This window comes from Balaenoptera physalus (genome assembly GCF_965194825.1).
Source record: "Balaenoptera physalus genome assembly, chromosome: 6".
Lineage (NCBI taxonomy): Eukaryota > Metazoa > Chordata > Mammalia > Artiodactyla > Balaenopteridae > Balaenoptera > Balaenoptera physalus.
In genome coordinates this window covers 106,553,868-106,581,670 of record NC_138885.1, presented here as the reverse complement: position 1 = coordinate 106,581,670, position 27,803 = coordinate 106,553,868, and the positions used below count along the sequence as shown (strand labels likewise).

At 52.5% G+C, this 27,803-nt stretch overlaps 1 protein-coding gene and 2 long non-coding RNA genes across 4 annotated transcripts in view; 1 reads left to right on the top strand and 2 right to left on the bottom strand.

Annotated features, from left to right (window-relative positions):
- Nucleotides 1-1,286, bottom strand: part of LOC309663488 — a 50,620-nt gene extending 49,334 nt beyond the window's left edge. The window contains exon 1 of one of the 2 annotated variants that reach the window (XR_014265310.1): nt 1,253-1,286. This is a non-coding gene — a long non-coding RNA (uncharacterized lncRNA). The remainder of the gene's footprint in view (nt 1-1,252) is intronic. The other variant, XR_014265311.1, reaches the window with a different exon arrangement.
- LOC309663489 overlaps nt 1-27,803 on the bottom strand; it is a 368,186-nt gene that overhangs the window by 234,646 nt on the left and 105,737 nt on the right. The window lies entirely within an intron of this gene.
- IGFBP5 (insulin like growth factor binding protein 5) lies at nt 911-22,787 on the top strand. Its single transcript, XM_082467458.1, has 4 exons — nt 911-2,080; nt 16,242-16,471; nt 16,755-16,874; nt 18,069-22,787. Exons 1-4 carry the CDS (start codon nt 1,747-1,749, stop codon nt 18,198-18,200), a joined length of 816 nt encoding a protein of 271 aa, XP_082323584.1. The 5' UTR covers nt 911-1,746; the 3' UTR covers nt 18,201-22,787.

Below are 27,803 nucleotides of genomic sequence, written 5' to 3'. Positions count from 1 at the left end.
ACCCCTTTCAAAGAACCTGGAGGGGAAGGATGACTCCACTCTGCCTACCTTCCCTCTGACAACCCCGCACCAGGACACTTCAGGCCTCCAGGCAAGGTTTTCAGACCTAGCTTTCCTCCACAGTGCCAGTCTCTGTAACGCACTGCTGCCTACAGTGCTGCTATGAATGTCCCTTCGAGCAAGTACCCACAACACACACACACACACAGCTTCCCTGGGCTAACAGCGTAACTGAAGGAAAGTGGCCACTTCTTCACCCTATGACCAAAGACAGTCACTCCACCAGCAACACAAACACTACATTAAATCCCCTTCCCCAGATTTTTAGGGGGGAAATTCAGTTTTTCTTTTCTTTCTTTTTATTTCCAGTCACCACCCATCACTGGCCACCCTACACTGACGCCCACCCCAACACACACATGCGAGAGAGAGACAGAGAGAGAGCGCGTGCACACACACACACACACACACACACACACACCCCTTACTTGGTCACTCAAAAACCAGCAGACAGCCATTTCCCAAAGCTAAGGAAGAATTTCTTGGGCACTGTATATATCTAGTTGGCTAATAAGAAAATACTTCTCCCTCCAGCCTGGGCCTCGGCTAGTTAAGGGGTGGGAGGGACCGGGGGACGAGTTACTCCGTATTGTATCCACCGTGCTGCGAAGAGCTCCCCTTCACTCGCCCCCCGCCTCCTCCCCGCTCTGGGCAGCCCGAGCCCCGTCCCCCGCGGCCCTTTCTCCCACTCCGGGAGAAGAGGGCGCTGTTCGGGCGGCGAAGGGGAGCCCCCGTGTGTCTAGAAGGCCTCTCCCCACCCCCACCCCGTGTGAGTTTGTACTCCTTGGCATCCTTGCCTGGGTTGGGTGTTGGGGAGCTCAAATTGCAGCTACAAACTGGCTGGCAGCCAGGGGCCGTCTATTTAAAAGCGCCTGCTCGACCGGAGCCCGTAGTCTCTTTGGAAACTTCTGCCGGGGGAAAAAGAGCTAGGAAAGAGCTGCAAAGCGGTGTGGGTTTTTTCCTCTTTTTTTTTTTCTTTTCTTTTTTTCCCTCCTTTTCATTACCCCCTCCTCCGTTTGCACCCTGCTTCGGGCTTCACGCAGAACCTGCGAATTTCGAAGAGGTGCTGGCAGAGTGGGAGAAAAGAGGTGTTAGGGGCTTGGATTTGGTCTTTTTTTTTTTTTTTTTTTTTTTTTCTCGATTTCCACATTTTCTCCCCAACCTCGCAGCTGCAGCAGCCGCCGCCTCTTACCTGTTCCGGGGCAGCCGCGCGCCGCTGGCAGCTGAGGGTTAGAAAGGAGCCGGGTGTACTTTGAGATTTTAAACAAAAAATTTTTAAGACGAATCTATTTTTCTCCCCCCGCACCCCCTCCTCCACAGCCTCCGAGCTCATTATTCCGGTGGTGGTTTTGGGGTGAACAATTTTTGGCCCCCGCCCCGCAATTCTGACCAGGTCAGGCTTGGGGAGGGGTTGTTTCTCCGGCCTCCGATCCCTCTGCGTGCACCTGGCGCTGCTCTTTTTCCCCTACCTGTTGCAAGTCCGTAATCTTTGCAGCTGAGACTTGCTTGCAGGCGCCCCAGCCCTCCATCGCTCCCTACATTTTGCAATTGTCTGGGGGAGGCCACCTGCTCTACCTGCCAGAAATTTTGAAAAGAAAAAACAATTCTCCGCGCGCCCTCTTGGCCCCCTTCTCCCTCCATTCTCGCGCTCCTGCCCCGCCCCAGGTAAAGGGAGACTCGGAGAAGATGGTGCTCGCCGCGGTCCTCCTGCTTCTGGCCGCCTGTGCGGGACCGGCCCAGGGCCTGGGCTCCTTCGTGCACTGTGAGCCCTGCGACGAGAAAGCCCTCTCCATGTGCCCCCCCAGCCCCCTGGGCTGTGAGCTGGTCAAGGAGCCGGGCTGCGGCTGCTGCATGACCTGCGCCCTGGCCGAGGGGCAGTCGTGCGGCGTCTATACTGAGCGCTGCGCCCAGGGGCTGCGCTGCCTCCCCCGGCAGGACGAGGAGAAGCCGCTGCATGCCCTGCTGCACGGCCGCGGGGTTTGCCTCAACGAAAAGAGCTACCGCGAGCAAGCCAAGATCGGTGAGCGCGCTCAGTGTGCCAGGCAGCTACGCGGCGCACGGGCGGGGGACACGGGGGACACTGCGCAGGCTGGCCCGGCGCGCTCTGCCCAGCAAGTGGCTTAGAGCCTGGGTGCAGCCCGGGAGGAGGGCGGGGAGGGTCCTTGCCCCTCGGAATTGGAACCCTGGCCCATCCTGCTACCCGGGGTTACGGTCTAGCCGAGGCTCTCCCTGTTTTCGCTCCTTCTCCTCGCTCCTGCCCACACCTCCTCCACCCCACCCCTCCCCCCTCGACTAAACACTGACTCTAAGATCCTCCTATTCAGTCTCTAGGTCCAAATCCCCAGGTACTCAATCTCCAGTCCGAAAATGTACACCTTACATTATTAACTCCCTCTCCACCACCCCCATCTACCCAATATGTCGTGGGGTGGGTTTGTTGTTGTTGTTGTTTTTTTTCCTGAACTTGAAAAAAAAATAATGTCTTTTGTTAAAATATTGCTTTAACTGGGGACCTGGAAAGAGAGAGGCGTCACCGGTCTTCTGTGGTAATCCCACCTTTGTCCTTCCCAGCCCCCTACCCCACCCCCCAGTCCCTCCTTGACGTTTCTATTCTCCTACCCCACCAGACACACACGCACACTCACATGCACACAGAACACACGCACGCACCCTTGGTAGCTAATGCCTTTTGGGTGGGGACTTCGATGCCCCTCCCACGTGCACACCCATTGCTCTTGACTTGATCGGATTGACTGTGGTCAATTATACAACATACTGAAATGCAAAATACCGTTTTTCCTCCCTGGAAGGGAAAGATTACTTTAGCCAAGCTCAGAGGCGGCGGGAAGGTGGGGAGGCGGTAAGTGGGGGAGGGCGGGAGTGATGGAAAGGGATAAGAAGGAAGGGTTTGGTGTTCCAGGGCTGGTGTTTGTCCCCGAATCTAACTCCTTTTCCCGTGCCCCAATTCAGATTTTACCTAGGAAGAAAGGTGGATACAGGGTTGGGAAGCCAGAAGAGACATGAAATTCAGACATCCCAGCTTCCCCGCCAGTGCTAATCGCCCACTCTCCCGCGCTGCCCCTCAAGCTCTCAAACCAGATCACAAGTGGGCGTGGTGTAAATGGAAGAGGGGCCCTGGAAACGCAGAATGCAAAATCAAGGGGGCGGAGACGGAAAAGCCACGCTCCCGGAGCCTCCCCTCCGCCTCCAAGTAGCCCCGCCTCCGGGTTGCCCCGCCCCCAAAGTCTCAGTGCCAGGAGTCTAGGGTTTAAAAGGTTGACAGAGCTACTTGTTCAATCAGAACAGTTCTGCGCCCCTTAGACTGGGTTTCCTTTTGGAAAGTTACTTGATCTTACATTTTTAGCAAGAGTGTAATGAACTCTGCACAAAAGTCTGGGTTCTGAGACGTCGTTATCGGTCTTCTCCCAAAGGGGTTCAGACTTGGCTAAATAATGTTTATTCTGTGTGGTATTTTATCACTGGGACAATGCTCTTCTTCCCTCCTATCCCCTTCCACTACGAGCACCCCAACATGAGTTTTCTTAACTGCAAACTACAGACACTGTCATGTAGGAAAGGAGTGCGCTGGCGCTTGAGAAGAGGCAGGAGACCTTTCCTGGGTTCGACCCGGATGCCCACAAACCCTGCAGGTTTTGCCTGTCGCCGGAGGCCGTCCCTCCAGCTTTGCAAGAGGTAGTCTTTCTCCAGATTGCAGCCTGCAAAAAGGGAGAGAGAGCAACGTGCAGGCCCCGGAGGCCCCAGAGGCCGGTTTGTGAAGTTATTTTTATTAAGAGCCACTTTTCAAAGGCGGTCCCCCTCGCCTTCATCTTGTGGGATGTGGATTTGGAAAAGCTTAGCACGGGGCGGGGGGGAGTATGAATCGATTTCCTGGCTTGGAAGCGAGCGCTCTGGGTAACAATCCGGTCACATCGAAAGCATGCAAGGTATCGCTCAGCCGCATTCTGGCCCCATTTTTATTTGCCCAACCGTGTGGTTGGTGTGATGTGGTTGGTGTGGAGGGTGCCCGCGCGCGCAGTTGCTGGGAGAGCAAATGGGCGCATCCAACTTTCCAGTTCAACCCAACACACACACACACACACACACACACACACACATACACACACACACACATACACACACGCTTTTGTCCCAAGCAAGATGCCTTTTAGACTTTTCAGCAGCCCCTTCCTCAGCCCCCACCTTCAAGGTGCCTCTGGACCAACACGGAGCAGCCTTCCTCCCCCTCCCCCATCCCCATCCCAATCCCTCTGGAGGACCCCACCCGCCTAAAGCAGGTGCCTAACCCACTGTACTCGCTGGATGGCTGCCCTTGACCGGTGGCCGGAGTTGACGCCTTCCTCCCGGACAGATGGGATGGAGGTGGGCTCTCCTGGCTAGAGCTTTTCATCTCAAAAACCACTGGGTGGGTCCCCCAAAAGTTGGAGATGGTGCAGCGACGGTACTTAAAGAGAGCTCAGCGAACAGAGAGAGGGAGGAGAGTGTCAGCTCCTTTAGCCAAAATTACTGCCCCCCCCCGACACTGCACCACCACTCCTCCCTACTGATACCAGCAGTGCGCACTTGGATTTGCCCCAGATTTAGATACAGACATAGATGATAATATACATATTCACATATATCAAAAAATATACATATAGAGAGAGATATAGATTTAGGGTCTTTTTCCAACCAAAACAACAAAAAAAAGTGCATTTCTAGAATCAGAAATGGGGAGCTGAGGAGAGCGAGATGGCAGGCAGCCAAAGCTTCTGGGAGGAAGAGCGGAGGGCGGGAGGGGACTGGTGTTTTGCTGGGCGCGTTGCTGAGCAACGGGAGAGGGAGTCCGCCCGCGAGCTTGGTGCTGGGAGCGCTCCGGGCCCTGCATTTTATTCTGGCCAGTTCAGAGGCAAAGATAGATATAGAAACAGAGGGCAGTGTGTGAGGGCTAGAGGGAGGCGGGAGACAGGAGTTATTTATTGGACCAAGCTCAATAAATATGGGTGAGCTGGGTCGAGTCAAGGAAGGCTCGAGCTTTGCTCTGGGCATTGTTTGCAGAAGGAGCCTTGTGGCTTTACTGGCGCACATACTTGCCCGGGTCTGGAAGATCTCTCTTGTGCCTGTGAGACATTAAGTTTGGGATACAGGGAGAAGTGGGTTCTGGGTTTCAGTTCTGTCATTTAGAAATAAGAGAGGAAGAAAAGAAAATATGCTTCTGGGAAAGAAAGAAAAATTACCTAAATAAAAATGAATTCAGCCTTTGCTTCTTTGAGGGGTTTGGCCCTCCATCACCCTGGCTTCCATTCCCAGCCTGGTCCAAATGCCATGTTGAAATCAAGTTCCAGGGTTAGGTTTATTGGCCAAATTTTTGTCTGGGTTGAACAACATCATGGAAAACTGAAGGAGACAGATTCCTTTCCCACCCGTATCCCCTCCCTTTGAAACAAGTCTTTGAGAGGCTGGCTGTGCCCTGAGCCAACCAAAATGGGAGCTGGGAAGACAAGAGAGGGTGCTTTTAACTTGACTTTTCTTGCCTTCCCCCTCCCCTCCCTTCCCCCTCTTTCTGCTTTGTCAGCTCAGACTGGAAGAGCAAGCACAGTTGGCCACAGTGAGAGCTCATTTTCTTTCCACTTCTCCCCCTACCCTCCCCACCTCCACCCTGACCCCTTTCTTATCCCTCCCTCCCATCCCACCCCCTTCTCCATCCCCCAACTCCAAGGCCTTCCCCTGAGGGCTTGAGTTTTAACTTGGAGCAGCTGTGCGTTGGTCCTGGGGCTGGGATTGGATTTGAGCAGGCAGGTGGGCTTGCAGCTGCAGAGGGAGGGCCAGGCTGACCTAGGAGCCAGAGGTCACCATGAGGGTTACAGCAAAGGGCATGGGAGCAGGAATCCCAGCAGAAACCCTGGTCCCCTTAATGGGGAGTGGGGGGGGGGCGGTGAGGGGGAAGGTGCTAACAGGAAAAGAAGGTGATTTTTGTTATCTAAAGTTTTTACTTTGTACCTGAGCAGTGTCTTTGAAACTGAGTTATTTAATGTATGGAAAATAAAATTTTGGAGAAGGGACCACCACACTCCAAGTCTATTGCCTCCAGAAATTGGAAGAACACTGTAAACAGACCAGGTACCAAAGAGGTCCCACTGGAAGCAGAAGTGAAGAGGGCGGAGGCTGTTTGGTGGGGTTTTGGTTGAGATTTTGTTTTGCATTTTTACTATGGTAGGTCCAAAAGTTGCAATCCCCAGAGACCATCCTTCAAGTGTAATCTGGACATATGTTTTCCAAAACAATAAGATTGATTACATATCTGCAGGAAGAAATAAGCAAATAAACAAAAAAAGCCAGTTCTAAGCTTCTGGTCCCCTCTCCCCATATCCACAGAATCCCCCGTTCTTGTTTCAAGCTCCAATTCTTGCCATAATTTCTGTTATGATGTCTTTTTTTTTTCCCCTTCTTAAATATAAATCTAGAGAAGTGACTGGAAATCTCTATGAGAGGCAAAGTGGCCTTTCCTGCCTGGCCACTCAGCTTAGCTAGGTCCGAGAAGCTCTCCAGGAATTGTCTGGGTGTTGGCCAAAGAATGCTACAGCTGGAAGGAACCTGCAGTGATCATGGCATCATGGCAGTCAAGGCCCTCATTTTACAGATGAGGACGCTGAAGCCCAAAGTGCAAGTCACTAGCCCAGAATTAGGTGCAGGGTTAGAGGCAGAGCCAGGGCTAGAACTCAGCCTTAGAATTCTGTTGAGCCTAGGCCTCCGTTCCGCTCTCCCTGGCTTTCTTCCTTAAGTCACTAGGGCTCTGGCCTGAGTCTGGTCTAACCTGCAATGAGGTCTTTGGCAAATATCACCCGAGGCTGTCATCCCATAGCTCGGGGGTGGGGGTGGGGGGGTGGGGGGGGCGGGGGGAGCTGGGGGCGGGGCGGGTTGTGAAGATGAAATAAGAGCTCAGAACTGGGAGTGCTCCATTTGAGGGGAAGAAGTGAAGTGGCCCCAAAGTGGAGAAGGCAGTACCCCTTTATTTTCAATCCCTCCCCGTTCCGTCCCTTTTTCTGCACAGTCTTGCAAGCAAGGCTGGCTTAAGCCAGTGGTTTGGGATGGGGGCAAGGAGGGTAGTGTGTTCAGCCCAGACTTCAGGTCCATGTGCCAAACCTCATTTCCTGAATGACAGGGAGCTGTCCTGATGCGGGCAGGCAAGCAGGCAGGCCCTCGCTGCCCCTTGGCTAGGCAGCGGTCCACAGTCTCTAAGGAGCCTACGGCACGGAAGTGGCCAGCTTCCCATGGCAACCAGCCTCCACCAGCACGGGCTTGCATGGAGCGGGGCAGTAAGATGATGAGATCTGAGCTCGGGTGGGGTGGGATGAGGGTGAGGGAGTGATCGGGGGATTTGCGCATGAGAAGAAAAGAGAGAAAACCATATGCCACAGAAGTTGATAAGGAAGAGAGAGAGAAGGTCACCGGGTTTTTGAACATAGTCAGGTATGTGGGAGCTCTTTCAGAAAGAGGAGAGGAAGCCCTCCAGATTACAGCTGGGGGCCTCACGTTGACCTGAGGAATTGCTGAGAGCCATCCTCATACATCCTGGATGCTGGGGCAGCTCCTCCTTTGGGGGTTTCTTAAGAAGGAGGCAGATAAGATAAGGCTGTCTTCCCAATAGGTTAGACCAGCTGTCCCCAACCTTTCTGGCATCAGGAACCAGTTTTGTGGAAGACAATTTTTCTACAGACCGGAAGCAGGGGTGAGGGGGAATGGTCCAGGTGGTAATGTCAGTGATGGGGAGAAGCAGATGAAGCTTTGCTTGCTCACTGCTCACCTCCTGCTGTGCGACCCGGTTCCTAACAGGCCACAGACCAATATCGGTCTGCGGCCTGGGGACTGGGGACCCCTGGCTTAGACCACCAGGTGAGCCCTGGGGGGGGTGTTTTAAAATAAATAGGTTATCTTATTTTTGATCCCTCCCCTAAACCATCAGAGATCAGCCCTTCTCTTACCAAATCCTGAAGCAAAACCCAGATTGAATTTGCACTCAGAACCTAGCCTCATATGACCTCTGCTGGTTTGCAGAGATGTTTTACATGGGCCCCTATTATCCCGAACTGTGTAGATTGTACCATTACAGCTGCCCCGGGCATGCTGCTCCCCCGTCTCCCTGTCACCTCAGTGAAGATGGCTCTCATTCCAGACCCTTTAGAACAGCACTGTCCAATTGAAATATAATACAAGCCACATACATATGTAATTTCAAACTTTCTAAGAGTCATTTTTTTTAAAAAAAGGTAAAAAGAAACAGGTGAAATTAATTTTAACCGTATGTTTTAACTCAACATACCCAAAATATTATAATTTCCACATATACTCAAAATAAGCAATTATAATGAGATATTTTATGTTCTTTCATATTAAGTCTTTGAAATCTGAAGTGTATTTTACATTTACAGCACATCTCAATTCAAACACCAAATTTTCATTGGAAATACTTGATCTGTATTTTTAGTTTTCATAAGATTTACAGTTGAAAAAGTAGATTCATATACCTGAGTTGCCCTAAATATACTCAAAAGTTTTCCAATAACCAAGGATATTTTTAAATTTAAATTAATTTAAATGAAATCAATCTTAAAATTCAGTCCCACTAGCCACATTTCAAGTGCCAAAAGCCACATATAGCTAGTGGCCACTGAACTGGACAGGGCAGAGGCCACCAGCAAGCCCCTCCCACACCTGAGAAGGGAACTACTGTCTCTACTCTCCTCCTGCCCCGAAAAAGTCAAAAAGGAAAAGAGTCTGAGCTTTCATTGCCAAACAGGACAGACTCCCTTGTTTGACCCCTAGCAAGTCTCTCTTCTTAGGGGGACCAGGGTTGGGAGGGGAAAAAAAAAAAAGTGTTCAAACCATCTGCTCCCTGCCGCCCCCTTCTGGTCATACAGGACTTTTCAGGGAATTTGGCTACTTAATTGTGCTGTTCTGAATGGGCCGTGATGAGTCACCAGTGGGAGTGTGGCCAGGTCAGAGAAATGATCCCTCACTTCCTCCCTCTCCTCATCTCCCCTTCCCCCATTCAAAGGCTGCTCCCCACCTCACCCCTCCATTACCTTCTGGTTTGGGGTGTATATAGGGACGAGATAGAGACGTTTCTACTGAGCATGCTCTACCTTCCCCAAGTCTAGAGAGATACTGGATGGCTGGAGATACTCATCTTGGGAGTTGTACATAAGTGTGTATCTCTTATGTGTAAATTTATCACCAGCTGCCGCCCAGGGATCAAGAAATGTGTGCCAGAGTCATGGCCCTGAATCCTAGTTTGTCCCCAGGGGGAAAAAAATGAGGAGGATCCTTCCTTTACTGTGGAGGATGTGTGAGTGGGACCCCAGCCTTTCATTCTGGGGAAGTGCCGCCAACTTGACACCTGCCATATTTACACTGCAGAAAGGTGGTGGGTCACATTTTCTCCGTCCATCTTTAGGCGAAAAGACCTAGTGCCTTAATGCAGCATGAAGGAATGGGATTAGACAAAGGACAAACTCCCAAGCTGAGTTCTCTAAGTGGGAACCGGTTCTCAGAAGTACTTGGGCAAAGCCCCTCTCACCTGAGGTTGGCAATCAGACTCCCCAGAGACGAAGGTAGATCCATCACTTCCCAGCAGACCTTTCTTCAGTCCAAGGCGCCTGAGATCTTGTGATCTACAGGTAGACACCTGTCAGCCACATATCACAGCAACCAGAGTTTTAGTTGATGATGGGAACAAGGGAGGTGGGAGGCAAAAGAGACCTACAAAGGCAGAGACCTACGCTGAGAGTTCATTAGCACGTAGCAGCTCATAGAATCCTCACAACCCTATGGAGAAGGGGCTGTTGTCATCCTCCCCATAACTCAGATGAGAAAACTAAGGCAAGGAGAGGAGAGGAAGCAACTAAGAGAGGTCAAAGTACACCTGCACCAGGATTTATTGAACCACTGTTAGCAGCCCCATCTTCCTCCCAAGAAGGGTGACTGAAGGTCAAGGGCTGGTAGTCCGGCTCCTGACTCTGTTTCTTTGCTTTGCTCTAGGTGTCTTTATTTCTCTGCTCAGGATAGAGATGTTACATACCCACGTTGGTTCTCCTGGCCTGAAATGGCGGGGGGCTGTAAAGGAGCTCAGGCGGCTAAGCCTGTTGCTCTCATTGGCCAGTCACTAACTCTCTGAATCTGCTCCCCGCCTCTGCCATGTACCCCAGGTCAGCAAGACTCCCCTCCAGTGTCTTTCTGCAACTCCTCCCTTCTTGCAACTGGTTCCTTAGGATGACAGTCGTTTGGGTTTCTTTTCCTCTTGGGAAATCAGTGCTCCTTCCCTTCTCAGCCCATAACTCAGGTGAAGAAGAGCCCAGAACATGCATGTCTGTTACTAACCACAGAGGAAAAGAAAACAGAGTCTTCCAAGAGAGACTGGGGCAAGGCAGGCACTGGTCAGGGATGTTACGGGTAGGAGCGGGGACGGTGCAGCTCCCCTGGAAGGCTCTGCGGCCCTCCCTACCGTCCCGTCCCCTTTTTCTTTATGCAAAGGCACACACAGTGTAATTGAGTCTCTTGGCATCTGCAGCTGGGAAATGGTCAAACTTCAGGAGACTGAGACATGTCTCACATTTTTTTAAACAGTGAGCAGCTGATCTAGCATTTTCGCAGAAGTCTTATGTGTAGCAAAGAGCAGGAGGCTGCAGGTTGGCTGGGAAACAAGGCCAAGTGGAGAGGAGGCACGGAGAATCCAGCCATACCCAGGCACGGATCAGTGCCCTCGGACGGGCTGCCCAGGGGAATTTTCTGCAGTGATGGAAGTGTCGTCAATCTGCGCTGTCCAACACAGTAGCCACTGGCCACATGTGGCTATTGAGCACCAGAAATGTGGTTGGAGCAACTGAGAAGCTGAGTTTGTAATTTGATTTAATATTTATTCATTTCAACTGTATTGGACAGCACAGTCTTAGATCAAAGAAGCCCAGTAAATCCAGGGGACCCTACTTCTTCCCGCTCCTGTGAGGCTCACCTCCCTGCCGCCTTGTTCCCTCTGCAGCAGTTCCTGTGTTTAAAGGCAGGTGCATGGGTGACATGACCCCTCAGGGTATCCACTGAGCTCTAACATGCCACAGCTGGCATTACAGAACTGCTCCTAGACCCCCTGCGCTCTGTCGCGTGAGCAGATTCACGCGTCTCTCCATTTAAAGATTACTTCTTGAAGACCATATGCTGGAGAGACCAAGATAAATGACAAAGTTCTCCCCTTAAGAAGTTTACTGTTTGAATTCCACAGAGGGAGCTAGAATGAGAGGCAGTGGAAACCCAGCTCCGCTTTTCATTCCTTGTAGAGAGATTCTGGGTGAACCCCTCTTGTCTTCTGGCTAGGAAAAGAGACTGGTCCCAGGTCCAAGTGGCCTGGCAAAGCCCCACATCCTTCCCGAGCTGCGAGTTCCAAGTACACCTCAGCTTCTTCAATTTCTGTAGGCAAAGTCACAATATCTGGCCCACCCGTTTTCTCTAAGTTTGATTATGAGGTCAAGATAGTGTGGGAAACAACCACCAGACTGGGCCCGGGCTGTTAATGGTGCCAAGGTAGGACTAAGAGCCCTAGGGTGGAAGGTTCGATTGCAGGAAGCAGAAGGTCCCCAGCTGGACCCGCCCCATCGCTGGGCTCGGGGAGCAGGTGGGATGAGAAGGCTTCTTAAGAGCAAGTGCCTGGTCCTGCCGCTAAAGCATCCTGCCCCTGCAGGAGAACTACAGTGAGAGGGCGGGTTGGAGACAGTGGTGGGGCTTGGGGAGGGAGCACGCATTGGCACTTGTGCCGTGAGGAGCACTGCCCACCCTGGGACGCCTCTGGGTCCACACTGGCTGGGCCTGCACCCAGACACACTCAAGGTTCACTGGGGGAATTCCCTGGTGGTCCAGTGGTTAAGACTCGGCACTTTCACTGCTGGGGCCCTGGTTCAATCCCTGGTTGGGGAACTAAGATCCCACAAGCTTCATGGCATGGCCAAAAAAAAAAAAAGGTTCACTGGGACATGAGGATGGCACAGTCCTCAAGCAGGTTTTCGTGTTGCCCTGGGGAGTGCCTCAGCGGATGTTGCTGCATCCGTGTGAATGCGCAGCGCCTTATGAATGAAGGAGAAACTGAGTTGCCCACCCTAACACGGCAGGGGCTGGGACCATCAGAGAGCCCGGGTGGCAGGACTGAGGGCAGAACAGAGCAGGGAATCAGATAGTTATCCAAAGATAAATATCGGGACAATATGAGAACCTTTGCTTCCTTAGTCGTTGGATAGATCATGGAGTTAAAGGGCCCTGCCTCAACAGCTTCCCAGAGGAGGGAACAGTAGTGAACATTCCATTGCCCACTCTCTGCAGAATCCTTTCAAAATAACATCTAGAGATAGGAAGGGAGGTCCTAGATCTGTTTCCCTTCTTTCCCTGACTGCGTTTCAGGTGCAGATTAAAGAAACAGCAGGGGGTTACACACTGATAGCATTGCCCCCGCCCCACACCTGCCTTCTCCACCCTGGCCCCCCGTGGGTCCTTCCCAGTCCGTGCACGTCCATCTCCCTGACTCTTTCCGTGCATGCTGCAGACACACAAAGAGGGGAGGATTGGGGTGGTTGTCAGAGAAGTAGGAGAGGGAGGCACACAAATTCCAGATTTTAAAATTGTTTACAGTCCCTACAAGGAAGCGCCACGGACGTGTTCTGCGGCCATCGGTCTCCTCCGCCACCTACCGGCCGTATGGAGGTATTGATATGCTGGTCGACTGGGTTCCAGAACCTACTGCATTGCTAAGTTCCCTAGATTGCTATTCACGTGCAGGGCAACTTCACAAGGAAGTCCTCCCTTATATCCCACCTAAATCCCTTCCACAAACTTGCTCCATTTTCTTTGGATGAAACAGCTCAGGAGCTGCCAGTCTACTTGTGCCTGCTTGGTTTATCTAAAACTTAAACCCTTCCAAAATTGCAAGCCTATTTATGACTCAGCTACAAAGCAGCTGAGTAGGGCTAGTTGGCTCTGGCATCCCAGCTCCAGTCTTACTTTCCAGCCCTTTAATCTTCATGGCTCTGCCCTGGCTCTGCTCCAAGTTTCCGCTGTCTCTCTGGAGCCTACAGGTGACCACAAGACCCTGATTAGTATCTTTGATACTCGACTCTCCCGCTGCCTAAGTAATAGGTCCCATGGGGTTAAGTGGCACCGAAACCCGGGAGGCACATCAAAACTTACGTCTGCCCTTCAGAAACAGCCAAAGAGACTGCAAACTGGGGAGGGTATGCCCTCAGGAACCCAGCCTGGGTGAGGCCCGGGGAAGGACAGAGGGTTTGCAAAAGTCCTTTGAGTTCCTTAAAGAAGGCACAGGAATCTACATGTCATTCCCCAGTATCATCCTTGCTTAGTCTCAAAGCTAACACTTTTGGACAAAAGACCAAGAGAGGTCAAAGTAAATTGTCCCAAAGTTTCTTGAACCATTGTTAACTGCCCTATCCTCCTCCCAGGAAGGGTGACTCGAGGTTAAGGGCAGCCACAGCACTTCTCAAAGATCCTAAAATATGAAGAGTCTTGAGAAGGGCTGCTGATGCTGGGGGAGGGTGGGCATTAGCCAATGTACTTCCACGACCACCAAAGCCAGAGGGAGAAGCTCCGTGAGAGAAGGTGAAACGGCATCTGGAGGATCACACCCTCTGACCAAAGGGACAGGGGGCCCCCAAAACAGGTGACCAGAAGAAGATGGGTGGCACTCCCACCCCAGATATCTTTAAGAGCCAGAAAGAGCACCACTGGGATGGGTGCGTGTACTTGTGGACACAGGGATGGTCTATTGGAGGGATTCGGGGAGCTGGACCAGCCAGCCACTGGGAGTAAGCAGCTCCGGGGACCTCTCCCGGTGAAGAGCCCAGATCCACAGGTGCCCCTGAGGACAGTCTGCTGGCCCTCTGGGCCAGGCCAGAGCAGCCCCCAAAGGAGATGTTCATCCTTCCTCCATGCATCCCACCCCCAGCCCTCTCGCCCTCCTCCCCTCCCTTCATCTGGTTACAGTCTTGATCGGGGAAGGCGTGTGGCCATGCACACCCAGAATGCTCCCAGCCTTTCAGTGGCAACCATCTCTTGCCCTCTCCCCTCCCCCACTGCTCAAGTGGGGATCAGAGTGCTTGGGGATGCCCAGAGAGTCTGAGTGAAGAGTCAAGTCACTCAGTAAGATGTGACCGGGCAGTGGTTCGCTTTTCCTCTCCTCACCCCCTCCCTCAAGACCTGGGCCTCAGGTTTGGGCCTGAATTACTAGATAACAGAGCCCTAATCTTTCACTTTGCACAGAGTCCCCCAAATCAGCTTGCTCCGCCCTGCATCCCACCCCTATCCTAGCTAATCCCACAACCAGGAAAAGTTGGTTTATGCCAAAAATATCACTGTTAGCTAATCTCCGGAAGGCTCCATTCCACCTGCCAGGTGCATCACCTTGTTGATTTATCATCCCAGTGGGTTTTGATAGAGTCAGAGCACAGGGCAGGACATGGTGGGAAGAGGGAGTGAAAGGCCAGAAGGGCACAGGGACCCTGGGACTTTGTTCAGGGAGGGCCTGCCCACCGCTTTGTCATTTGCTTTCTCACACCTTCTTCTCCAGAAACTACTTCCCTTCCTCTCCTGTGGATAAATACCCAAATCAGCTCACCACCCAGAACACTGCAAACCTCTGGAGGCTTCTTTAGGGTGGGGACTTCCCTGCCAGGGCCTTAAAGACTGGATACCTATTTGATTAAATCTGGCCAATCCCGAGCCCAGAGACAAACAGGTGCTTGGGTGCTTCCTACCACCTGCCATCCTGACCAGGTTAGGCCAGGCCTCCAAATACCTCTCTTAACACACACCTGGAACTTTCCCTGAGCTGAAATCTCCTGCGCTGGGGATGCCAAACAGTGTCTTCTCACAGAACTGCTCCCTCCCTGCACCTCTCCTCGTCCCCACCTCCAGATTCCTCTCCTTCTATTTCCCAACCCATGCCTTGCCATCTCGGCTCCTGGGTAGCCCAGGGTGGACAATAGGATTTTTCTTCAGTCTATTTGAGTTATTCAGGGTCACCTCCAAGCCCTATTTTCTTTTTCTAGAATTTGAAAAGAAAACAGGGCAGTGAAGACAGGGTTCCCTGCCCGCACCCACCCTGCCCTACACCTGCTCTCACCCTGGGCATCCTGCCCACGCTCTGCCCACCTGGGAAAAGCAATCGAAGACCTCCTGCCCTGGGTCTGTCTAGGCTGGTGGGATCAGGGATCTGAGAGGAGGGACCCAGAGGAGGGTGCCTGTGACATGAGAATTTCATGGAAATCTGTGAACCAAGAAAAGGCCGGGGGGCGGGGTTGGAATTAACAGATCAACAAATAAATGAACAAAGTTCTAGTTCTTTAAAGGTCATAAGTCAGCTAAATATAGACTGTCACCAAGTCACTGCTATATATAACCGCTCCACCCGCAGCCAGCAGTCTGCCTCTCTTGGCCTGGAGCTGAGTATGTCCCAGCCTCCCAGGGCGCAGAGCCAGCTCTGAGCAGGAAGCAAGGCCCCGGGCTTCCATGTGCCCCCCAGGCGCCGGCACTGATCCCCTCCAGACCCCACATTTCTGGCTCTCCCGCATCCCCTCCTCCTGTTCCTCCTGGTGGCCCCCACCACCCTGCCAGTCCAGACACCCCAGGACCCTCCTGCCCTTGGTTTCCCGGGTCCAGATATATCTCAATTCCAGCAGTTCCAAAAACACCAAAAGGATGGACTTGGCCTCTTGTCCACGTTCTGGCCATCGCTTATTTCCCCCTGACAGCCTAGATCTTCAGATTGTGTTCTTACATCGCAGCCCCACCTCCGGCCACCACCCCATCTACTTAGCCAGCCCCCCAGCAAGCAAGCCCCTTCCCACAGCCCTCGCCCTCCCCGTCCCCAGAGTATCCTCTCCTTCCTGTCCGACTTCCCCTCCTGTGTCAGCTTGACTTTTCTAACACTCTCCTACTCCATGAAGTCGCCCTAGATTTCCCACCACTTACACGAGCGTTGACTCGTGCCCTGGTTCTCATTTCCCTGCTTTCCCCAGTTTGGACGATTCCAGGAGGGCAGAGAGCACGTCTCCTCACCCAAGTCCTGCGAGCCTTGGGCTCTGCACGGTTGGGCCTCAGCCCTCACAGGCTTATCCTCCGCCCCCTTCTCCCTGCAGAACGAGACTCCCGCGAGCACGAGGAGCCGACCACCTCCGAGATGGCGGAGGAGACCTACTCGCCCAAGATCTTCCGACCCAAGCACACCCGCATCTCCGAGCTGAAGGCCGAGGCCGTGAAGAAGGACCGCAGAAAGAAGCTGAGCCAGTCCAAGTTCGTGGGGGGAGCCGAGAACACCGCCCACCCCCGGGTCATCTCTGCACCTGAGATGAGACAGGAATCTGAGCAGGTGAGTCTCAAGGACCCTCTCCCCATCCCCTCTGCACCCACACCCCGCAGCCTCCGCCACCAGCCCACCCCGCGTCTAAATGAGCGTGCGTGGCAGCGCTGTGTACGCCCAGGGGGCGCGGCAGGTGAGGCGGAGGGAGAACTCGGGGGGCCGCTATACAAAAGGTTGTGACTCTCCGTACAGACCCTGTACCACGCCCCCCATACCCCAGCCACGCTTTCTGCACGTCCTGGGGGTTCCCGCGGGTCCTGCCACGCCTCTCACCCCTCCCGTCCGCACACAGGGTCCCTGCCGCAGGCACATGGAGGCTTCCCTTCAGGAGCTCAAAGCCAGCCCGCGCATGGTGCCCCGCGCCGTGTACCTGCCCAACTGTGACCGCAAAGGATTCTACAAGAGAAAGCAGGTACGCCCCGTGCCAAGCCCCAAGTTCAGGGCACTTGCCAGAAACCTGCACCTCTAAATGCCTGGACTTCTGTCATTAACAACACTTTGTCCCAAACCTCCAAAATCCTTGCACCCGTCACAATCGTGATTGTCCCCATTCCCTCCTACACTATAATCTACTGACGTTTTAATGATTCACCTTACGTACATGAATTCATCTAAAAAGGAAACTTTCTATCACTGCGTCACATCACACGTTGGATGTGTTATTTTCTGATAGGCACACGTAAATATATACGTATATATGACTCTAAAACATGTTTTAACCGCATGCCACCTGAAATCATTTAGTGTCCCATTCACAGCCAGGCTACCCTTTGGGCAAGCCTGCTGCTGGTTAAGCAGTCATCTGAGCCCGTTAAGGAGTACACATTACCTTAGGGTAGTGATCTCAGACTTCCTGGGGCATCAGTATCACCCTGAGGTCTTGTTAAAACACTGATTGCTGGTCCCACTCCAGAGTTTCTGATAGTAGGTGTCGGGCAGACTCTGAGAATTTGCATTTCTAACAAACGCCCCCCCCAGATGACTCTGATGAGGGCACCCGTCCTCTAAGTTAGGAGTCAAGAACCAGACAGCGTTGGGTCAGTGCTTGGCTCTCCTCTTTACTAGCTGTGTCCTCTTACCCCAGTTAGTTAATGTCTCTGCCTCCAGTTTCTCATGTAAGGAGGAGAATAATTGTACCTATTATTCTCACATGATTATGAGGAATAATGGACTAATCTTTAGAAAGTACTTAGAACAGTACCTACAACATAGTAAGTGTTAAGCAGTGTCTTGTATGTGATACAGCTATACAAGTGATGCCTCCTATTATTACTGTTATTTAACAATTTAATTTATCATCATTTTCATCATCATGATCCTTATCAGGTTATATCATTCTCTGGAAAATACCAAGTTGGAGGACCCTGAATGGGTGACATAAAAGAAAGTCGTAGGAGCTAGCCAAGGGCAGACTGCCTAAATCAGCACTTTTCCCCCCCCCCGTCCGCCCATGCAATGTGGACACCAGAGCCCCCAGGGTTGGGTACCGCTCCCTCAACTCTCCGGGGGTGAGGATCTGTCTTGAGGCAGGGAGGATGAAGGGCCAGGGAGGAGCAGAGCCTCAGGGTCCAGCCATCCTCACTGCCTGTCACTCTCCCAACCCCAGTGCAAGCCTTCCCGTGGCCGCAAACGTGGCATCTGCTGGTGCGTAGACAAGTACGGGATGAAGCTGCCAGGCATGGAGTATGTGGACGGGGACTTTCAGTGCCACACCTTCGACAGCAGCAATGTTGAGTGACGCGTCCCCTCCCCATCTTTCCCTCACCCCATCCCGCCCCCCAGCCCCGACTCCAGCCAGCGCCTCCCTCCACCCCAGGACGCCACTCATTTCATCTCATTTAAGGGAAGAAAATACATATATCTATCTATTTGAAGAAACTGAGGACCTCGGAATCTCTGGCAAGGTCTCAACTTTGAAAACGGCAACAACGGAGATGCACAAAGCTAAGGAGACACCCCCCCCCCCTTTAAAAAAGGTTTTCTTTTTGAGGCAAGTTGAATGAACAGGGAGGGCAAGAGAGGAAGAACAAGAGAAAGAAAAGGGAGGGAAGCAGATGTGTGTGAGAGAAGGGAGGATGTGTAGTCATGAGAAGGAAAAGCAGAGCGTGGGCCGGAAGCAGCCACCTTTATGTCCAGCCCTGGCCCGAGGTGGGGAGCCGTTTGGGCAGGAGCAGGTGCAGCCCCAGGTGTGGCCTTCGATGACACACTTGGAATTTGCCCAGTTTGGATGGGTCACAGGGGGAGAAAGGAAAAGACAACAGGCGTCAGTGCCTCTCCTGGATCAATCTCCCCCTGCAGCCAGCGGCTTGCACGGCTCGACCGGTCCTTCCTCTCCTACCACCCCGACACTGTGTTCTCTCTCCCTCAAATTTACAAAACCTAAAATGCATTCCATTCCTCTCAACACAAAGCAAATTCATAACTGAGGGATATTAGGTAGGTAGGTGTTCCTAAGTGGATCCATGAGTATGAAGTATGTGTGCATATTTCACTCCCCCTGCAGACTTTGAGAAATCAATCCACACCCCAACAGTGGGAAGATGGGTTCTTCCAGGGCGGCTAAAACTACGCGCTGAATGAAGCCTGTAGTTTCAGCCCTTCATTGCATCCAATTCGCAGCTAGCACAGCCTTTGTGGGGGAGGATAGGCTGAAAAAAAAAAAAAAAGTGGGCTTGTATTTATCTACAAGGCTCCGTATAGTCATATATAGGCATATAAATCTATTTTCTTTATTTTTTTCTTTCTTCCTTCCTTTTTGTCAAAGGTTTGCATTAACTTTTCCAAGTAGTTCCTCTGGGGGCATTGAAGAGCATCCTTATTTTGGGAAACCAAGAAAACCCATCTTCTTGTAATACAACCCATAATGCCTGCCTCCCATGAGCAGCGGCAAACTCAACCCTTTGTGGGACACAGTGTTGGATTTTTTTTGTGATTTCCCATGTGTGTGTGTTCATGTACCACCAAGCCAGGTGGATGAGCACACCCAGAGGTGCACCCACCGAGCTCCCCAGGGCATCCCATTCACCTTTAGACCCTTGGGAAGTCACTGTCTCTGGACTCCCACACCCAGTGAACCCAACAGGTCCAAGTTTGACCCCCTGGTCCTGCCCAGCCTTTTTGTTCCATATGGACAGAGCCTGCCTTTGGAAAGCCTCTTTCAGCCTTCATGCTGGCAGAGCAGGAGAGAGACTGAAATGAGAGACGGCAAAGAGGGAGATGGAAGTGAAAGGTTTAAATATGGGGAAACAGTAGAAGTGATTGTTCAGGCCAGAGTAGATGAAGTGAGGGGCAGAGAGCTGGAGAGACAGGGGGCTGACTGTCCTGTTCTAGCTTTGGAGCGAAGTGACAGAAAAGGGAACAAAGCCAAGAAACACTTCCCTGGGTCCCCACCTGATAATCCCTCTGGAATGTAAGGGGAAGGAGAGAGGAAGATGGGGGAACAGGTTGTAAGAGAGAAATGTGCTTAATCCAGGCCTTGGAGCCGGGGAAGGTGGGTAACTTTCGATAGGTTCTAGACTGTAGCGGCTGGGCAGGAACAAGGATCGGTAGAGACCGGCCGTAGTTTGGAAGGGACAAGCCTGTGTGCTCACCTGCCCACCTTCACCCTGCAATAGGGGACTGAGGCCAGAGAGGGTTTCAAGCTCTTCATCCACTCTGGCCAGTTCTGGCTTCCGTCCTGGGGTGGAAGATGGCAGAAAGACCCAGGACAAGCAGGGAGTGTGTGTTTTGGGGGTGCTGTCATTTGGCAGCCAGATTCTGAACCAAGAAAAATCCCATCCCCCACGGACTCCCCCCAACAAATGGGTGGCCCTGGGGCTGCCCTCTGAGGATGAAGATTGCCGGCCAGGAGAAGGGGCTTGGACATGGCAAAGGAGACCCTTTCTCGCTGTGAACGCAGCTTTCTCCACTCTTTCCTGATGACATGACGCCGTGGAGACCACACCAGCATCTAACTTGGGGACGGTGAAGAGGGACAGCTAAGGAGCAAAAACGTTTCAGCTAGTGGAAAGCCTGCAGCTCTGGAACTTGGGGGGATGTCTCCTGCTCCCCCGGACAGGACGGTTGGCTGGGATGGAAGAGGCAGTCGATCTTCGTAGGACAAAGGGCCTGATGGGGATGGCGGCCGTGAGGACTTCCTTGACCTGCGTGCCCCATCTCTCTGCGCAACTGTCCCCAAACCCCCGATTCACATTTCAACGTCTTAGGCCAGTATCGTCAAACTTTCCCACTTCACTGTTCTTTCCGCCCATTCTTTCTTTGGATCTTGATCAGTCGTCTACCTGAGATCTGCCGAGTGGATACTGGGGGGTCATTCCCCCTAAGAAAAGACTGACCAGGGATTTGCAGACCTCTCCCCACCCCGCAAGGCCTGGACCTGGTTCCTGGTTACTGAGAGGGGCTGTCTTTTCCTCTCGCTGTTTACTGGACTTTGAAGGGGCCTCTGCTCCTTCCATGGGCTCTTTGCCGTCAGCCGTAAGGTGGGGGATTAGGACCTGCTTTAATGCCACCCGTCTCTTCAGGCCTCCAAAGCTCATGCCGACTAACCCAAACCTGTGAGTCTCTCTCTAGTGCTTGCAGGGGGGACGGGAAGGGGATTCTGGTCAGCTGGCCACTCCCTAGAGGATCCTGGACCTTCAGATAGAGGGAGGTCTGGCCTGAGCCCAGGGTGGGAGCCCATGGGGAGGGAGTCACTGAGGAAGGTGAGCCCTCCCCTGGGCGAGGTGGCGGGAAGGCAGGTGTGGTGAGCTGCCAGCTGTGAAGTCCCGGAGCAGGGACCTTCTTGACCCCAGGCTGCCTGTTGGCCACTGTCTGCTCACCCAGAGGCCTTAAGCTCCAGGTTTTCTATGGCCTCAAGTCTAAATGTTGGCCCACTGCGCCAACAGGAGGTCTCTCCCCATCCGCCTTTGACTCATGCCTCGCTCTGGCAGTGAAGACCTGTGTCCCCCTCTGCTGCCAGGTCACTTAGGGAGGCCTAGCCAGGACTGATTCCCCCTGCCCCTAGAGCTGCCCCACGCACCTGGGCAAAGCAGGGCATCTGGGACGGAAGAGACTCGAAAGTTTCTCAGACAGCCAGGCCTGGACAGACAGGCCTGGAGACATTTAGCCCCCCACACGGGGGAGGATGGGAGGCCCTGTGTGGTCCCACCCCTTGTCCCCTCGCCCATTTTCCCATCACCACCTCTGTGGTCTCCATGGTAACCCAGCAGGGCCAACCTCCTCTGGGGAGGCGGACCTGGACCACCACTCTCCCACTGCCCAGCTCGTCAGCAGCCACAGGGCTACCAAGCAACTGCCAAGCCCCCCTCCAGGTGGGGCAGTGCCCCCCCTCCATCCGCTCAGCCCCCAAGAGGGCACCAGCTCAGATGGGAATTGCAGAGAGGAGTGGGGCAAGGAGAAGCAACCCTCTGGTCTCGGAGGGGACAGATTTGGCTTCCAAGAGAAAGGAGGCTCTATTTTGAGAGGTAGTGGGCCAAGGGAACGGAGGTTACCAACCAGCAACCTGGGCGTTGTACTGTCTTTATTTTTAAAACCACTAAAGTGCAAGACTTATTTTGCACTATTCTCTACTTTTTTTTTTTTTCTCATAGGCTTTTGGTGTCTTTTTTTAAACATACTTTCTTGGTTTTCTAATGGAGTATATAGTTTAGCCATTTCCACAGACTCTGGCCTCCTCTCTTAAACTTTTTTTGGATGGGAGAAAGGGGAGGTGAGGGGGGGGTCAGCCGCCCTGCACCCGTTCACCCCACCTCTCTGGTCCTCGGCCACCAGCCTGAGTCCCAGACCGTCCACCACCAGCATCACACAGTAGCCCACACGGATAGACAGTTGTCAGACAAGATTCCTTCAGATTCCGAGTTGCCTACCGGTTTGTTTGTTTTTTAGACAGCAATAGCCACAGCACATATTACTGTAGTTCTTTATAATTTGACATACATACATACCATAGTGCTATTCTCTCCTCTTTTTTTGTTTTCAATTTTTTTTTTTTTTAATAAATGCTCATAATCTTTACTGGTGAAAAGGATGAAAAAAATAAACCAACAAACAAAACCTGTTTGTGGAAAAAAAAAAAAAAAGAAAAAGCGGGGGGAAAAAAATCACCTGAATGTGGAAGAGCTCGCCTCCTGTTTAGTGTTTTGTACGTAAGGAAATAAAAAATGAAAAAAACAAAAAAAACAAAACAAAAAACCTGAGGATCTCACGTTTTATTAAAAAAGTGAAGATTGCTGTATACTATTTATTCAACTTATAATTTATGTTACTCCTTGATCTTTGTCTTTTGTCGTGACAAAGCATTTATTTAATAAAGTTATGCATTCAGTTAGCCTGCGTCAGCTTCCTCTGAGGGTCCAGGGAAGGTAGGCGAAGGGAGAGAGAGGACCAGGTGGAGGCAAAACCAGGGTCTGCTCCCTCCAGAGGGGCCCCCAGACCCAAACCCAGGTGCCCCCTTCTCCATCTCTCCAAAACCCTTTCAGTGAGTTCACTACACAAGGCGCTTAGGAGGGAGGGTGGTCCTGCAGCTCCAGCAGCTGTTATCACTAGGACTATTATCATTTTTACCATCTAATCTCAGCTCCTGCTGCTAAAGAAAGTGATCTTAATCAACTCCTAAGCAAATGATGGGTCTCTTCTCCTCGAAGAGGACTTTAAGGAAGGCATTGCTAGAATGTTCCTCTCAAACTCTTAACTCCTGGGAACCTCTGGCAGAGGTGAATCCTACCTCCTGCTCCTGCCCAGCACCCCGTTGCCATTTCCGCCCGCTGAAGAGGAAAGTTATGAAATGGCTAGTAACTCTGATTTCAATCCTCCAGTGGCGTAAGGACCGCAATTCCTACACTGTCCTACCATCCGCCCTTCCTTCCTCCGGCCCCTTCTCCTCATCTCCATGTCCCCTCTTTATCTGCGAGCCCACAGCAGGGCACTGCCCTTCATGCATCCCCCTGACCACCCCCAACAAGGGCCTCCATCCATGGGCACAGCCGGGGGACGGAGCTGGGGGCATCTCCACTCTGCCCGACCCGGACCCCCCGGTGCCCTGCCCCGTCCGAGTCACATGTCAAGCAGAGACATTGGGAGTGTCCCTGCCTGGCAAGGGGCTGGCCTGTCATTGGGCATGTGTCCTTCGGAAGCATCACTGAAGCTCTCTTCCCTGAGACCACTGGGCCCGTGCACAGCTTTGCAGACGTGCAGCCGTTCAGCCAGAGCCCGGCAGTGGCGGCAGAGATGGAAGGTGTGACAGCTGCGCTGGGAGGCCAGAGAGGGACCGGCCTTCCTCACTTTCCTGGGCAGGGGTGCTGATGAGTTGTGTTGGGCAGGGACAGGAAGAGCAGAGTGCAGGAAGGCCGTGCGGCCCAGGTCTGGCCACATGGCATCACCTGACCCGGGACTGTCTCCTGGCCTCTCCATTGGCAGCTGCTCATCCACGTACTGCCGGGGCGGGCGGGGGGCGGGGGGTCGGTGGTGGTGCGGGGCGGGAGTGGGCCAGGATTCCTCTCAGACTTGCTCCCCCTTCAGGGGCCATGCCACCCCCGGGCCCACTCCACCATGCCCCCTACTCCTACAGCCCTCACCTCCAGACATCCCGCTCAGCTACCCACATCATTTGGGATCTGGCTCCGGGCTGCTGTGCTCCTGGTGCCACCCCTCCCTGTACAGTTCATCATCGGGACCCATAGCACGTTGCTGACCACATGTTCACCCGGGGGCCTTGTGAGCCGGTAAGACTGGGCTGGGGCCTGGGGTCTGCTGTGTCCCACCCTCACCCCCAGGTTTGGCAGCTGGTCCAAGGCCACACTCTTAGAAACACTCTCAACTCCACGGTCTCACCTCCATCCACTGAAGCCCCTCTCTGAGCCTGGGTACCCTCAAGGGTTCCGCATGGAAAATCTGAAGATCCCCCTCTCCCATTCCAAGCAGTCAGCTATTCCAGTGAGAGAAATGGAGTGAGGGCGCTGCAATGTCAGCGTTTTACTCAGTGGAGAACGAGAGCCTTTGGTCTCCCCTATTCTGCTGTTCGATTCATCAACCCTCCCCGGCTCTTCCCCGGGGATCCTGGAGCCCATGGCTCCACTGTTAGCATCTACTTGTCTGGGTGTCACCTGCCCTGCAGCCCCTTGGCCCTGGATAAACCTCCCCTTGTCACTCCTGCACAGCCCCCTGAGCCCTGCTGGAGAAAGTCCCAGCATCGTGTGGGCTGACACCACCACAGAATCCCCAACCTCCAAATCCTGCCTGGGGAACCTCCCACATTCCCCAACGCACTCTCACACTCATCCTGCCTTCTTGCTATCAGAGAAAACCAAGACCCACCTCTGAGGACGTCCTATCTTCTCCTCCCAACCCCTATGGAGTCAACCTCTCTCATGTTCTCTCCCACCTCCCCCATCAGTCCTCCTCTGTTTCCAAGGGACAGTCCCCTTCTTTCTCTCTCCCTGCCCGCTGCTCCCCATCTCCCCCATCAACCATCCCCTCTCCTGCTGTTTCGGCAACAGAGGAGAGGGAGAGAAGGGGATGGATAGGAAAAGTACCTTGTGTTTAGAGCTGATGGGAATTGTTCATTAACTGGATGTCGGGATGAGGGGAAAGTCGAGGATATCTTCTCCACTCAAAGTCCCCCAGACAACTCAAGTTCAACGTGTCCAAAACTGAACTCGTACTGTAAGCTCAGGTACTTCACCTGTCTTATTTCACTTTATACCTTAAAAGCACCAGTTCAAAACCACGAACAAAATTTGAACTCATCTTCCTTCTTAAGCTCTCCCCTCTTCATCTCCCCTCTCCTCCTCCTCTCCATCTCTCTCCTCCCTTTGCTCTCTCAGAGAATGGCATCTACCCAATTGCCAAACCCAGCCCTCCTTTACCCCCAACGTCTAATAAGTCCCCAAATCTCAGGAATAAGCTACCTCGTTGACAGCTCTCCGATCTGACCGTTCTCACCACCTGCCCTGCCCGGTTCAGACCACGCTCACTTCTCACCTGGATCACTATAGTTTCTTCCTGCCGGGACCTTCCATCCCCACCTGTGTCCTCCATGCTAGACATCGCAGCCAGAGTTCACTTTCTAAAACACGCCAGTCATGTCATCCTCTGCCTAAATTCCTTCCTTGACTCTTGAGAGTCCTTTCTTGACTCTTTAGACTCTGAGTCTAAAATCCTTCATCAAGACACCCAAGGTCCTTCCTGGTGGGCCCTCCTCACCCTGCACCTTCCATACCATAGGCAACCTCAACCATCGGCAGGTCTCCACGTTCATTGTGTAGCTCATGCTGGTCCCTCTGTCTGAACCCCACCACACATGCGTGCACACACACACACACACACACACACCCGCCTTTCCCCAAATTCCTATTTCCTCCTTACAGCTCTGTCCTTACACGCCTCCTGAGACAACTGTTCCTCCTAACTGCACCAGGCATACCTCCGTTATACGGCTGCTTCCCTCTACTAGAATGTCAGCCCCTTCAGGACAGGGACCATAATCTTTTTCACCTTCATATCCTAAAACCCTAACACTGAGCCCAGGATACAGTACTAACTGCCTGTAGGCAGCACTTATTATACAACAGAAATGAGTTTATATTCTCAAAGCAATTCTTTGAGAGAGAAATTATCTCAACATTTAAGGATGAAAACAAATGAGGTTCAGAGGTTAGAAATGTGTCCAAAGTCACAAGTCATAAGTAGCAGCCTCCAAATTCTGTTCCAAGACTGCCTTACCTCCAAGCCCATGCTCTCAACTATCCCATCACATGTAGCTAGTACTCCAGACACATCTGACAAATGCAGTCGCCACAGCGGTGATTCTCCACATTCGGAGGGCATAAGAATAGGCAACCTAGGATAGATCCCGTGGTTCGCAAGTTCAACAAGCATCCCCAGTTGACTCATTCTGGACTCCTGCGACCGCCTCTTAAGCAAATGACGCTTTGAGACAGTGTAAACTCAGTTTCCCATGCTGCCACACAGTGGCAGTATAGCCGCAGTGTTTGTCAACTGCCCGTCCTGAACTAAAATTTAAACAGTTCCAGAAGGTGAGCAATCAGCTTGACATCTTCAAGATCCCTGCCCAGCCAACCATCATCCCACATGGATGCAATTAAGCTTTCCCTCAGAAAAGGTTTCTAGGTCACAGTATACATCAGTCAGTGCGGTTCCTGTAGCTAGAGCCACAGCAGAAGTGCTGCTCACATACCCGTAAAATCCACCTCTTCAGAGGGTTTAGAGTACAAGGAGGCTGCAGGCAAGTGACATGGAAATGGGCAGGGAGACTGTGGCATCCTCAGGAGTACGCTGCGAAAATATTACAGAAAGGACCCAAGTGAGTTAGCAACCTTGGGGCATGGGGGCTGGCATGAGGGCTGACCCCAGCAGTGGCCCCATGATAATAACCCCTTTCATTTGGTACACTCCTGTAGTTCTCAGAGCACATTCACATCTATTGTCTCACATTAATAACCACCCTGTTATCAATTGGGTGATATTAGATATCAACCCTGTTGAGGCTGAAACCATCCCCATTAAACAGATGAGGAAAACTGAGGCTCAGAGAAGGTGAGTAATGTAGATCCAGGGCAATGGAATAGTAAGGGACAGAATTCAAACCCAGGTGTTCGACTTCAGTATTCATTGCCTTACTCCTTGGCTTTGCACTAGAACCTTAATTAATCAATTAATGTTAAAAAAAAAAAAAAAGAGAGAGAGAGAGAAAAAAAACGCCTGCAGTCCACTCCAGACCAATCAGATCAGAATTCCTGATGGTGGGGCATCAGCGTCAGCGTGAAAATTTGTTTTAGTGCCCCAGTCAATTCAAACGTTAGCCGAGTTGAAAATCACTGCCCTTGCTGGGAAAGCCAGCACGGCTGCCCCACCCAGGACAGCAGCCACCGGCTGCCGACTACAGCTGAGGGGATGGGAGAGGGGTGGTGGGAACACCCATCAGTAGATGAAAGAAAATTCGTGTAGGGACTGGTGACCCACAGGCTGCAGATCCAACCAGCGCCCAAAGCCCTCCAGGCTCTCCCCAAGCATCCGCCCTGCTCCCGCCCACAGGGGGCAGTGTAACTCAGGGCTGAGCAGTATCCCCACTCTGGAGTTAGGGGCCCCAGCCCTGGGCGATGGAGGTCGGGCACTTCCAGGGACCATTTCCGCATCTGTGAAGTGGAGCTAATAATAGCACCTCATTTGTGGATTCATGATGATTAACTGAATCAATGCACTTCCAGAGCGGCCAGCCACTAGCTACTGGCCCAGCCTAGATACTCTGAATGGGGATGTCTGCTTTGGGGGACCTGCTTTTCTTCTTCAAGGAGTGAAACTCATCTCACCCCTGGTCCAGGCCCCA

Excerpts from the sequence above, each read along its gene's own strand:
- IGFBP5 (XM_082467458.1), top strand. The coding sequence starts at position 1,747 with ATGGTGCTCGCCGCGGTCCTCCTGCTTCTGGCCGCCTGTGCGGGACCG. Across the intron at positions 2,081-16,241 it reads CCGCGAGCAAGCCAAGATCG|AACGAGACTCCCGCGAGCAC; the intron begins GTGAGCGCGCTC and ends TTCTCCCTGCAG. Across the intron at positions 16,875-18,068 it reads GATTCTACAAGAGAAAGCAG|TGCAAGCCTTCCCGTGGCCG; the intron begins GTACGCCCCGTG and ends TCCCAACCCCAG.